This window comes from Schistocerca gregaria, chromosome 10, assembly GCF_023897955.1.
Source record: "Schistocerca gregaria isolate iqSchGreg1 chromosome 10, iqSchGreg1.2, whole genome shotgun sequence".
Taxonomy (NCBI): domain Eukaryota; kingdom Metazoa; phylum Arthropoda; class Insecta; order Orthoptera; family Acrididae; genus Schistocerca; species Schistocerca gregaria.
Window position 1 is genome coordinate 193,563,389 of NC_064929.1, and position 11,950 is coordinate 193,575,338.

The 11,950-nt window shown below is 39.7% G+C and overlaps 1 protein-coding gene across 6 annotated transcripts in view; it reads left to right on the forward strand.

Annotated features, from left to right (window-relative positions):
• The window catches only part of LOC126293520 (uncharacterized), a 51,284-nt gene extending 39,709 nt beyond the window's left edge, over positions 1–11,575 (forward strand). Inside the window, exons 6-8 of one of the 6 annotated variants that reach the window (XM_049986773.1) lie at positions 1,582–1,761; positions 2,844–3,068; positions 10,153–11,575. In XM_049986773.1, the coding sequence (XP_049842730.1) occupies positions 1,582–1,761; positions 2,844–3,068; positions 10,153–10,288 (541 nt within the window). In that variant the 3' untranslated portion in view covers positions 10,289–11,575. The remainder of the gene's footprint in view (positions 1–1,581; positions 1,762–2,843; positions 3,069–10,152) is intronic. The other 5 variants (XM_049986775.1, XM_049986777.1, XM_049986774.1 and 2 more) reach the window with 5 other exon arrangements.
• The last annotated feature ends 375 nt before the right edge of the window (positions 11,576–11,950 follow it).

Consider the following 11,950-nt stretch of genomic DNA (forward strand, 5'->3'; position numbering starts at 1 on the left):
TTCTCTGTTTGTAAAATATTGTTGCCATGTGGATCACATCATGCTGTGTAATGAAAATCTGAGATTTGTTTAAGTATGACGACATAAACAGAGCTGTCCACATCCTCAACAGACATAAAGGGCTTGTGAAAATGGATAAAGTCTGAAACTAGCCAACCAGCAAATAAACAGCAGCTTTAGTGTTAAAATGTCTTTTCTTCAATGATGTAAGATGCTCACACATTACTTTTCCCCTTCCCTTTGTGACTCAGGTTTATACTGCAATCAACCAAACTGGTATAAGCTCGTTTGGTATATCAGTGTCGTATTTCACACTGTTTTCAGCTATTCCCCATTCAGTATCATGTATACTGTAGGTTCATCCTTTTTTGTTTGACCACTAGCCGACCTTATTTGGATTAAATTTTGGGCTATCACTTTGCAAAACTTCTTTTCAATCATATGTAAATTATAATCATTTATAATTCCCCCTCAGCGACCTGCAATAGCGTCTGATTGGCAGCAAGCAAAGTATTTCTTGAATTTTTCCTGGCAGATACAATATTTAGTCATCTTCTTGGCATGCCTTCAGGACAGAAATACTTATTTTGGTATATCAGCTAATAACCATTATGTAGGGGCAGGAAAACTTTTCAATGTGAAAAATAACTTGAAATTGCCGTTTTTTTAATGAAATAAAGTGAAATCGGGGATTTTTACGAGAAATTGCGAAATTTATTAGTTCACCATACAAAAAGGTTGTAAATCTGAGGATGGTAATTTACTAATACTCATAACTGAGAGTTACTGAATGTTAAAACTGCAGCATTTGGACTTCTGACCACCTCAAGGCTGAGGTTTATGTATAATTTCAAAAATGACAGTGCATTTTCCATGTAACAAACTTTGATGTGATGACAAAAACGGCACCAAAATAGGCAAAAAATAACACCAAATATGACTAAAAAAATAAGAATTTGACAAAAAATACCAAATTTGACCAAATAATATCAGCATTGGCAAAAAACACTAAATTTGGCAAGAAGACAACAGTGCAAGTGGCAAAAGAATTATTCTGACTTGGCAAGGACGACGACACTGGAAGTGGCCACAAAATGAAATGATTTTTTGTTGTACCTAACCATATGATGATCTGTGGCATATAACATTGCATCAAGTGATTTTAATTCAGCTAACAGTTGACTTTGAGGGTGGTTGTATGATTATAAACAGAAATAGCAGAAGAAATATTTGCCCCATATGCACTCTAGAAAGATGGTGGAATATCAGCAGTAGGTACTGCTGTTCTGCCACTTGCCTTATTGTTAATCAACTCTACGATGAGTAGCCGAGATTGAGCACATTCTTGTTTCATATCATTTCTCCCTGTCAGCTATTCTGTTCTCTCATTTCCCATTCTCACGCAATTTACACTTGTCTGGTACAAGCCTACTATCCTTGAGTATTGAAAGTAAATATTGTGCTTTCTCAATGAATATCATTGAATTTCAGCTTATTGAGTTAGACTTGTCTGCTCCTAATTTCTGCCCTAAAGGGGCAATACAAATCAGTCACCTTGGAAACTATATTTGTTTCTTTCAGGGACAGAGGGCTGCAGAAACTGAAAGTGCTGGATCTACGAAGTTCAAAAAATCTGTATAATGAATCAGTGATTGGCTTCTATCGTGCATGCCCTGTTTTACGGGAACTCAATCTGAGTTTTGTCAGTATGCTGTCTGATGATGCCTTCTGTGAGATCTACCATCTGGAACATCTTCAAAAGTAAGCTATGTTTTTGACTTTGTTCGGTAATGCAAAAATAGTAGCCGATTTTGTAATGAAACATTGAATGGTGGAGCAGCAGGCTCCAAACAATTGTCGTAAGTGAGTAAAACTTGGTGTGGTTGAAGCTACAGTTCAGGGTCAGTAAAGTGAGCTTCATGTCATGATTTTTAATGACTAAAATACCAATCTAGAATGCCTTTCTTTGAGCTTATTAATGCTTGAAATAGGGCTGGAGGGGTCTCTCTCTCTCTGTATGGGTAACTTTCCAGAAACTGTTTTAAAGAAATGAGTGTTTCACATTGTAGCCTGTCTGATATTGTTGAGTGACAATATTTTTAATAATTGCTGTATAAAAGCCAAACAATGGAACATCCAGGATGGTATGTAACAATATTAGAGAAGGAATGTTGCTACTCATCATATAGCGGTGATGCTGAGTCACAGATAGACACAAAAAGCAGTGTGGTTTCAATTGCCTGAGACTGCAGGTGTGTGTGTGTGTGTGTGTGTGTGTGTGTGTGTATATATATATATATAATCTGCTCATTGGAAGTACGGGAGCATCCATATATGTACTAGACCTTGCAATTATGACCTCGTACTGAAACTGAAAGAGCCACTGCATGCAACATGGTTTTGAATATGTGAAGACATTGCCTCAGCAGTGGGTGTGGTGAGGCCACGGGTATTATTCAACATTTTCCATGGCATTCGCAGTGTGTGATGGATTCATTCGGAGACTATTACAAGGAACTCTGAGATATCCAGGTCCATGTCCATATTGCAATAGACAGTAAAATGCATTTGAAACTACAAAATTTGTTACGCTATATCTTTATGCCAACATGTAATGCTTACATTTAAACTCGCTTGCCATTTGCCTCTTTCAGAATTTGTTTTAATTTTTTACCATTTTGGAGACACAGTTTCCATGACTTTTGCAGTGGCCTGTGTGTGTGTGTGTGTGTGTGTGTGTGTGTGTGTGTGTGTGTAAATTAATCAAATCTCTAAGACTAATGTTTTTTTTCTCAGCCCCTTTTTTTGCAAATAAATGATAGCAAACATGTTGCTGCTTCCAGGCTGGATGTGTCATATTGCAGACGTCTCGGCGGAGAGCTGATCCCTCGCCTCACATCGCTACCACATCTTCATACATTAGTGATGAAAGGGTTGGACCTTTCACAGCTGCAACCAGGTCTGGGCAGTATTGTGGAGTTGTCCAATTTGCGCTGTCTGACACTCAATGATTCCATTATTGCTGGAGTACCATTTGATAAGTTTCCACGTAAGCTTGTCAGACTCAGGTAATAAAAGATCAAAGTTTTATTGGAGATGTGAAATTGTGTGTGTATCACAAGGCAAATTCATTTTAAAATTATGATATAGTACCTATCTTCAGAAGGTAAAATGTCAGTGCTGCTAATAGACACACAACACATGCAACATAGTCCTAGCATTTGGAACAAATAGTAGTGTCTTCCTTTGGGTAGGGATGCGGACCTCCACTGCAGTTGGCCTTTCTTGTATTTCCTCATTTCCCCCACCTTTCAAACATCTGCAAACACCATTGCTCTCATATTTTCATCTCCTGTTTGCACTGCCATCTGTCATTATCTTATCCATAACAGTAATGAAGAATAGAAATATTAAACACCTTTACTTCATCACATTTTTTCTTTTGAAGCCAATCTCCCTTCTTTCCTTCTACTCCACATGACTTACACTTTGCTGATTCATTTTCTTTATTGTTCTTACAGTCAGCCTTTGAATTCCCCTTTTCTGAAGAGTTTCTCAGATTGTGTTGCTTATCACTCTCTCATACACTTTTTCAATGTCCAGGAACACCACTATTAAATTCTTACCATATTTGTAGTCTCTTTTACCTGCTTTACACTAAAAATTGGATCCACTGTTGATCTTCCTGGCATAAGCACATATTGTTTCCCTCAGTCCTCCTCCTATCATCTTCCACACTATTTTCCAGAATCACCTTGAAAACCTTGGTAGTATGACATCATAGTAAGCACTGTAAAATTTTGCCATTACATTGGTCTCCTTTGAAATACTTTCATCTGAAACTGATACACTGCTCTGAGCTATTTCACTTCCCGAAGCAGCCCTGATACACCAGTTGCTGGATTGTGTGAAGTGCTGTCTGCGAATTTTCTTTTATCTTGTCTATCTTTGCAAACCTTTGTGCTTTCAACTTTGAAAATCAGCCCGCCTCTGAATAGTTTCAATGTCTGCCCTGGTGTGGTTCCCAAACATTCAAGCAGTACTCAAGAATAAGTTTCACCAGTGTACTGTATGCAGTCTCCTTCACAAGTGAACCACTCTTAAAATTCTCCAAATAAACCCAAGTCGACCATTTGCCTTCCATACCTCAGTTGTCACATGCTCGTTCCATTCCATATAGCTGTACAATGTTATGCCTAGGTATTTAAATGACTTGACTGTGACAAGCAGGACACTGTATCTGAATGTTACAGGTTTGTTTCTACTACTCATCTGCATTAGATTACATTTTCCACATTTAGAGCTAGCTGCCATTCATCACACCAACTAGAAATTATGTCCAAGTCGTCTTGTATCTTCCTACAGTCACTCAACCTTGACACCTTACCATACACTACAGCATCATCAGCAAACAACTGTAGATTGCTGGCCACCCTGTCTGCTAAATCATTTATGTACATAGAGAATAACAGTGGCTCATCCCCTTCCCTGGGGCACTCCTGGTGATACCCTTGTGTCTGATGAACATTCACTGTCAAGGACAACATATTGGGTTCTAGTAGCTAAGAAGTCTTCTATCCACACACATATCTGTGAACTTACTCCATATGCTGATACGTTTGTTAACAGCCTGCAGTGGGACACAGTGTCAAATATTTTCTGGAAATCTAAAAATATGGAATCTGCCTGTTGCCCTTCATCCACAGTTCAGTGTATTACGTGAGAAAAGGACAAGCTGAGTTTTGCACAAGTGATGCTTTCTAAAACCGCACTGATTTGTGTTCATAAGCTACTCAGTCTCAAGAAAGTTTATTATATTCAAACTGAGAATATGTTCAAGGATTCTGCAGCAAACCAAAGTTATTGATATTGGTCTGTAATTTTGTGGGTCTGTTCTTTTACCATTTGTATACAGGGTGTCCCAGCTATCTTGTCCACCCAAAATATCTCTGGAACAAGAACAGCTATTGGAAAAAGACTTTCACCGGTATCAATGTAGGGCTGGGGCCCGTGAATGTACATATTTGGAAACATTCTAAAACGAAAACATGTGTGTTTTTAACACAAACTTATGTTTTTTCTTCAGCAATCCATAGCATGACAAAGCACATAAACAATGGTGTTGATTGCATCGGAATATTCTCATTACATCCCGAGATATTAAGACGCGAAGTTGACGCTTGAAACACCCGACATGTGCTGATAGCGCATGTCCTGAAGCTCAGGCGTGAACCCCATGCTGCCCATAATCGCGATGTGATTGACATGTGTAATCACACTTCCATACTTGTCAAGAGGTCCGAAACGAATAATACGGTCTGCTGCCCTCCTGCTGCGATTACGGGCAGCATGGGGTTCACGCCTGAGCCTCAGGACGTGCGCTAGCAGCGCATGTCGGGTGTTTCAAGCGTCAACTTCGTGTCTCAATATCTCGGGGTGTAACGGGAATATTGCGATGCAATCAACGCCATTGTGTATGTGCTTTGTCATGCTATGGATTGCTGAAGAAAAAAATTAGTTCCATTAAAAAAAAACATAAGTTTGTGTTAAAAACTCACATGCTTTCATTTTAGAATGTTTCCAAATATGTACATTCACGGGCCCTACCCCTACATTGATACCGGTTAAAGTAGTTTTCCAATAGCTGTTATTGTTCCTGAGATATTTTGGGTGGACAATATAGCTGGGACACCCTGTATAATGGAGTCGCCTGTGCTTTTTTCCAGGCGCTTGGCACCTCGTGCTTGGCGAGAAATTCACAATAAATGCAAGCTAGCTAAAGGACCATTCCATAGGGTACCCTTTGTAAAAACTGAATTGGGATTGCATCTAGGCATGGTGACTTATTTCCTTTCAAATGTTTCAGTTGTTTATATATATACCAGGAAATACTTATTACTATGTAGTCTATATGGGAGTCTGTCCAATGGTCAAATGAGGGTAGGTTTATACAATTCTCTTGTGTGAACAATTTCGTTAATGTGAAATTCAAAACTTCACTTTGCTGTATTCAATTTCCTCATCAGTCTGGTCAACAAGGGACTAATGGAAGCCTTAGACCCACCTAGCAATTTTGTGTAGGGCCAGGTGTCCTTCGCTATATTCCATCTCCACACATCTTCATCCAGTCCACATAAAATGTCTCCTTTCGTGGTCTTTCACTTCCTTTACTTCTGTCCTGGCAGTCTCTGGTGCTCGTTTTTCTCTTCCATATCTGCAGTGCTGTTTAGTAGCTCTTCAGAATATCTCTTCTACATCTCCTTTATTTCCTAAACATTCTCAATTTTGTTTCCTTCTTTCTTGATTATCCATCATGTTTCTCTTCTTAGATAAGCATTTTGTAGAGAACCTTCTTATACTCCCCTCACTGCCTTCGTCCACTCTCCTGTCCATTTCCTCCTACCACTCTCAGCCACCTTCTTATCAGTGTATTCCTTCTTGCTTCCCTCTAGTCTCCTAATACCATGTACAGAATGCTTTGTTTTCCTTCTTTTCGACATCCTCACTTACTCTGTAATTCCCCAGTGTGTTTCTCTCCATCTTTTCTTATCATTGATTTTTCCACAGAAGTTTTCTGCTGCTTTCACCATCAGCGTTCCTCCCCTACTGATGACATTTCATCCCTTGGGATGGTGCTCTTTACTGTTTTCTACAATTGAACTTCCACACACTCATCCTTTTTCCTCTCTTTCTGATCCCTTTTCATATTTAATCCCTCTATCACCGCTAAAAAACAATGACTGCTATCTAGGGTTTTTGGAAGCTATTACCTTGATGTCTGACTGTTGTGTGTCCTGTTTTCACATTATGTAGTCTACCACACATTTACTTGACATATTGTGGCTGTAACACATTACCTTATGGCTTCCTTCGTACTCAGCATTGACTGATCTAATCCTGTTACCTTCATATTGCTTCTGTTGATGTTTATCAGAGAGACTGACCACATTACCCATTCCTTTCAATTCCTCCCCCCAAGTCATCTGCTCTGTATGACAGAATTACAATATTGTTGACAAACATCACAGTGTTTGTCTCTTCACTCTGAATTTCAATTCCTTTTCCAGATTTCACCTTGATTTCCTTTACTGCTTGCTCATTGTGAATAAGAATGCAGAACTTATTTTAACAATCAAGACGGAAACATCTTAACTTTTTTGAAAATAATCATGTACTCAGTCCAAGCTTCTCTCCAATAAATTAGCTTTCCTTCCTGAGGCATCTACAGAGAGGAACTACCCATGAACACTGTCCACAAACAGATCTCTTGTGCCATATCAGCACACACCCTTAAGTTTCCAACTGTCCCCACAAATGAGCTGCTAAGCAGCACTCTTCTAATAAACCTCTGTCACCCACATGGGAGCAACATAACCACACCCTGTGCCAGAACTTCAGCAAACTTTCATTGTATGCTGCAACAGAGCAAATCCTCCCCAAAATTATTCTCACCTCTCCCAAACTTGAATTCCACTGTACACTTAATCTAAGAAATAGTCTGATCCATCCTTAGGCCACACATATCCCCCAAACCTTTGCCACATGGGTCATATCGATGTGGAATCTCCAGACTGGAGACCTATATCTTTCCGCTTGCACCACAGGCATAATCTACACTATCACAACCATGGCCACCTGTGAATGCGGTCTCATTGTATATCAGCTCAGCTGTAGAGTCTGCACAGGATGACGCACAGTCACCAATGTTTGTCCACAGTGCTGGGCAAGTTGGTTCATTTGTTCGGAAGGGGAGGCTGACATTTTTTGCCTACCTTCGGCCAGTTGGTGGTGATAGAATTGACACACATGATTTTACAGAAACTGTTCAGTAAAAGAATTTAATTTTTTATGTACTTGTAGATTTATATGTCAGCTTCATGATGACACTGCCCGAAATTCAAAAAAGTTTACAATGAAAAATAGAGGTCACTGTGATTCTGTGTTTGGTGCACATTAAGAATATGTTGCTGCATATGAAGTTTAGCTAACATATTGAATTTTTCTTTGGACTTGGGTGGAGATATCCATCTGCCATCAGTCTCGAAAAAATTCATCTGATGTAACGCACTCATTTGTGAGCGCTGGTGTTAGTGATAAAGCCATAATCAATTATCCACGACATTCCTCATATTTCATAAACAGTTTGATATCGAAATGAGATTTTGGCAAACTATAGCACACCAAGTGGAGAGTATTTTGCCACATGGTTATTATGTGAAATTTCGTTATCTACTGTGTTGTTCCATTAACTACAGATTTTTTTTTTTTTCAATGAAAGAATGTAAGTTTTATGGGCCATCGATAACTGGTGAAATGAGAAATGCTTTGGGTCTTGGACCAGTATAAGTGAAGACATTACATGCATATTTTTGTACAAAGGCTGTGCATTTCCATAAGCAACTGACCTTACTTTTCTTCAGTTCCTCACTTTAATAAAGTACATTTTCAGAATTCTCCCACAGTTGGATCTGTGCAGCATGTTAGTGAGGCGACATCGTGTAAACTCTCCCGTGTTTTGGCAAAGGAAGCAAATTTTAACACAGCAGCAAAAGAAGTGTAGGTTTTATTGGAAATTTGCCACTTATGACTCATCTGTCAGGTAAAAGTAAATCATTACTTTTGTTGCATTTTCAGTGTAATTTTTTTTAGATACTAGAGAAAACATATTTTTGAATGGTCACTATGCGGGCGTGAATGGGCTCCACTTAACATTTTTGAAAATGAGTATAGGATTCAGGTTAGAAGGGCTCTTCCCTGCCAGCACTTGGCATTTGCCCTGCCAGCTGCTTATCTGCTGGCCACATTATTTTGCACGGACTCTTAACTTCTGCACAGACAGTTTTGTTGGTGTGACCAACAGTCAGCTCACCACTCACGTGAATGGACACCATCTACTGTGTTCTATACCAAAGCTGACAACAAAGGGGCGGAGACTGCTGCAGACCACAGTGCACTGGACTTTAAATCTGTGCTATGTAGATGCTCTTCCCAAACTCCAGATTCTCTAAATGATGTAGAAGCGTACAGACATAGTGTCATAGGACCGTTGCTATTCACAATATACATGAATGACCTGGTGGATGACATCCGAAATTCACTGAGGTTTTTTGCAGATGATGCTGTGGTGTATCGAGAGGTTGCAACAATGGAAAATTGTACTGAAATGCAGGAGGATCTGCAGCGAATTGACGCATGGTGCACGGAATGGCAATTGAATCTCAAAGTGTAATGTGATGCGAATACATAGAAAGATAGGTCCCTTATCGTTTAGCTACAAAATAGCAGGTCAGCAACTGGAAGCAGTTAATTCCATAAATTATCTGGGAGTACGCATTAGGAGTGATTTAAAATGGAATGATCATATAAAGTTGATCGTCAGTAAAGCAGATGCCAAACTGAGATTCATTGGAAGAATCCTAAGGAAATGCAATCCGACAACAAAGGAAGTAGGTTACATTACGCTTGTTCGCCCAATGCTTGAATACTGCTCAGCAGTGTGGGATCCGCACCAGGTAGGGTTGATAGAGAAGATCCAATGGAGAGCAGCGCGCTTCATTACAGGATCATTTAGTAATTGCGAAAGTGTTACGGAGATGATAGATAAACTCCAGTGGAAGACTCTGCAGGAGAGACACTCAGTAGCTCGGTACGGGCTTTTGTTAAAGTTTCGAGAACATACCTTCACCGAAGAGTCAAGCAGTATATTGCTCCCTCCTACGTATATCTCGCGAAGAGACCATGAGGATAAAATCAGAGAGATTAGAGCCCACACAGAAGCATACCGACACTCCTTTCCACGAACAATACAAGACTGGAATAGAAGGGAGAACCGATAGAGGTACTCAGGGTACCCTCCGCCACACGCAGTCAGGTGGCTTGCGGAGTGTAGATGTAGATGTAGACATTGAATCACATTCTTGAATCCTGCAATCCTTGTCATGACAGTCTCTGTTGTGAGTCATACGAGCATTATGGTACATTGCTGTAGCCACACATCATCTACATTTAGCTCACTTGCATTTATGGCAACCTCTTACTCTTCCTTTCCTTCTCCTGTTTCCTTCGGATTCCTTCCACACATTTTTGTGATTGAAGCACCTGTGGTAAATAATCTCATTGCTACAGTAACAGGAGTTTCCATTTTTATTACAGGGAACTGAATGTCAGATGGTGCCAGGGTGTCCCTAGAGCCTGGAAAAAGCTTACTGAGCAGATGCCACAACTCAAAATTGACACAACTTGCAGCAGAACAGAATGTTGTTCCTGGCAGTTCAGGGAGTGCCCATGACTGGCAGTAGTGGTGATTGGGAAAGTGAAACGTAAGTTAGAGGGAAAGAGATACACAGGGTGTGATCAAGAAATAGGACTGATTTTCTGTATACCAGACAAACCGATGGAGGGGTGGCCAACTGGCTGGGTGTGGTGCAGGGGTAGGGGGGTGGCCCTTGGAGGGTGAGCACACTCTCTCACATGAACTGCTGTGTAGTGTTGCCACAACCAGTGTGCAGACTTCAACAGAACTTCTGAACTGTGGTGTTTCCAGTATTGCCTGGAGATGAAACACAAGAGTTCAGAATGGCATGCTAACTTGCTTCTTCATCCAAAGAAGGCCTGGATGAGCAAGTCCAAGGTGAAAACTGTGCTTCTGGTCTTCATTGATCATTGTAGCAGCATCAACAAGGATGTTTGTACTCCCTGGACAAACTGTGAATGCACATTTTTACACTAAAGTGCTAGAGGTTTCAAAAATGAGTCAATGGTGCAACTGGACATTGCCCATTGCTGGAGGCACCACCATGACAATATGCCGTGCCACACCACGCTGTTGGTGCAGGAGTGGCTGGCTCAGCAAGGTGTTTGCCACATTTCCTCACCTATCTACACACCTGACGTGGTACTACCGGACTTCTTTCTCTTTCCTCGCCTGAAACAAGACACAAAGGGGCAGCATTTTGATTCCACCGAAGACGTCAAAGTGCTGTTAACATGTTAAAAGTTTGCAAACTCTGTGACTGTGAAAGTTTATCATAAAGACTCTACTACTATTAGACATTATGTTTTATTTTACAAATGATTGACTGGAACAATGAAATTTATGACAACAGATGAAAGAAGTTTTGTACCAGAGACTGATGTATTGAAATAACATAATCAATTTCAATTAAAATCTGCTCGATATGCAAATGTGTGTTCTTTCAATTGCTATTTGCATAACTTCACATCATATTAGCTGTTTATCAGTCTTTTGTTGATTATTTTGAGTGTATAACTGTTTGCATTTCATTATCCTATGTTACATAGTACGAAGCACTGGCTATTGTTGTAATATATATTGTTTTTTCAGTGAATACCAATGTATGTCAGTGGTCCAGTTAACCACACTGAATGGCTCAGTGAAGTGGACCACTTGCAACTATGTTACACTTTGGTCTCTGTTTTTTAAAATATTTTCGTTGGGCCCTTATTTTTAAAACATTCAGTAAATATCGAAAAAAATGGTGTTCTAAATGTTTATTTGTTGTGTAAAATATAGATACATAAAATTAAAATGTAAAAAGTGATCCACTTAACCTAACTTTACCCTACTAAACAAAGATTTTTTTTTACTTCCTGAAAAAATTAACTTTCTTTTAAAGATACAGGAAATGCATTCACAATGACAAACATGAGCAACCATCAGCTATATAATGGAATGACAACAATGAAAATTTATGCCAGACCAGGACTGGAACCCAGATTTCCCACTTACTGCGAGCGGTCACCTTACCATTATGCTATGTCAGCATGACTTACAGCCATACCTAAACTTCCCTTCCATATGTTGTCAACCAAGTGTCTTGCATCGTAATTTTGAATAACACAGGCACTGCAATATTGTCTTTGTGAGAGGTCTTCATACGTGTAATTTAAAATGCAAAACTGATGAAAAAAGTATCATTGGTAGTTTAAG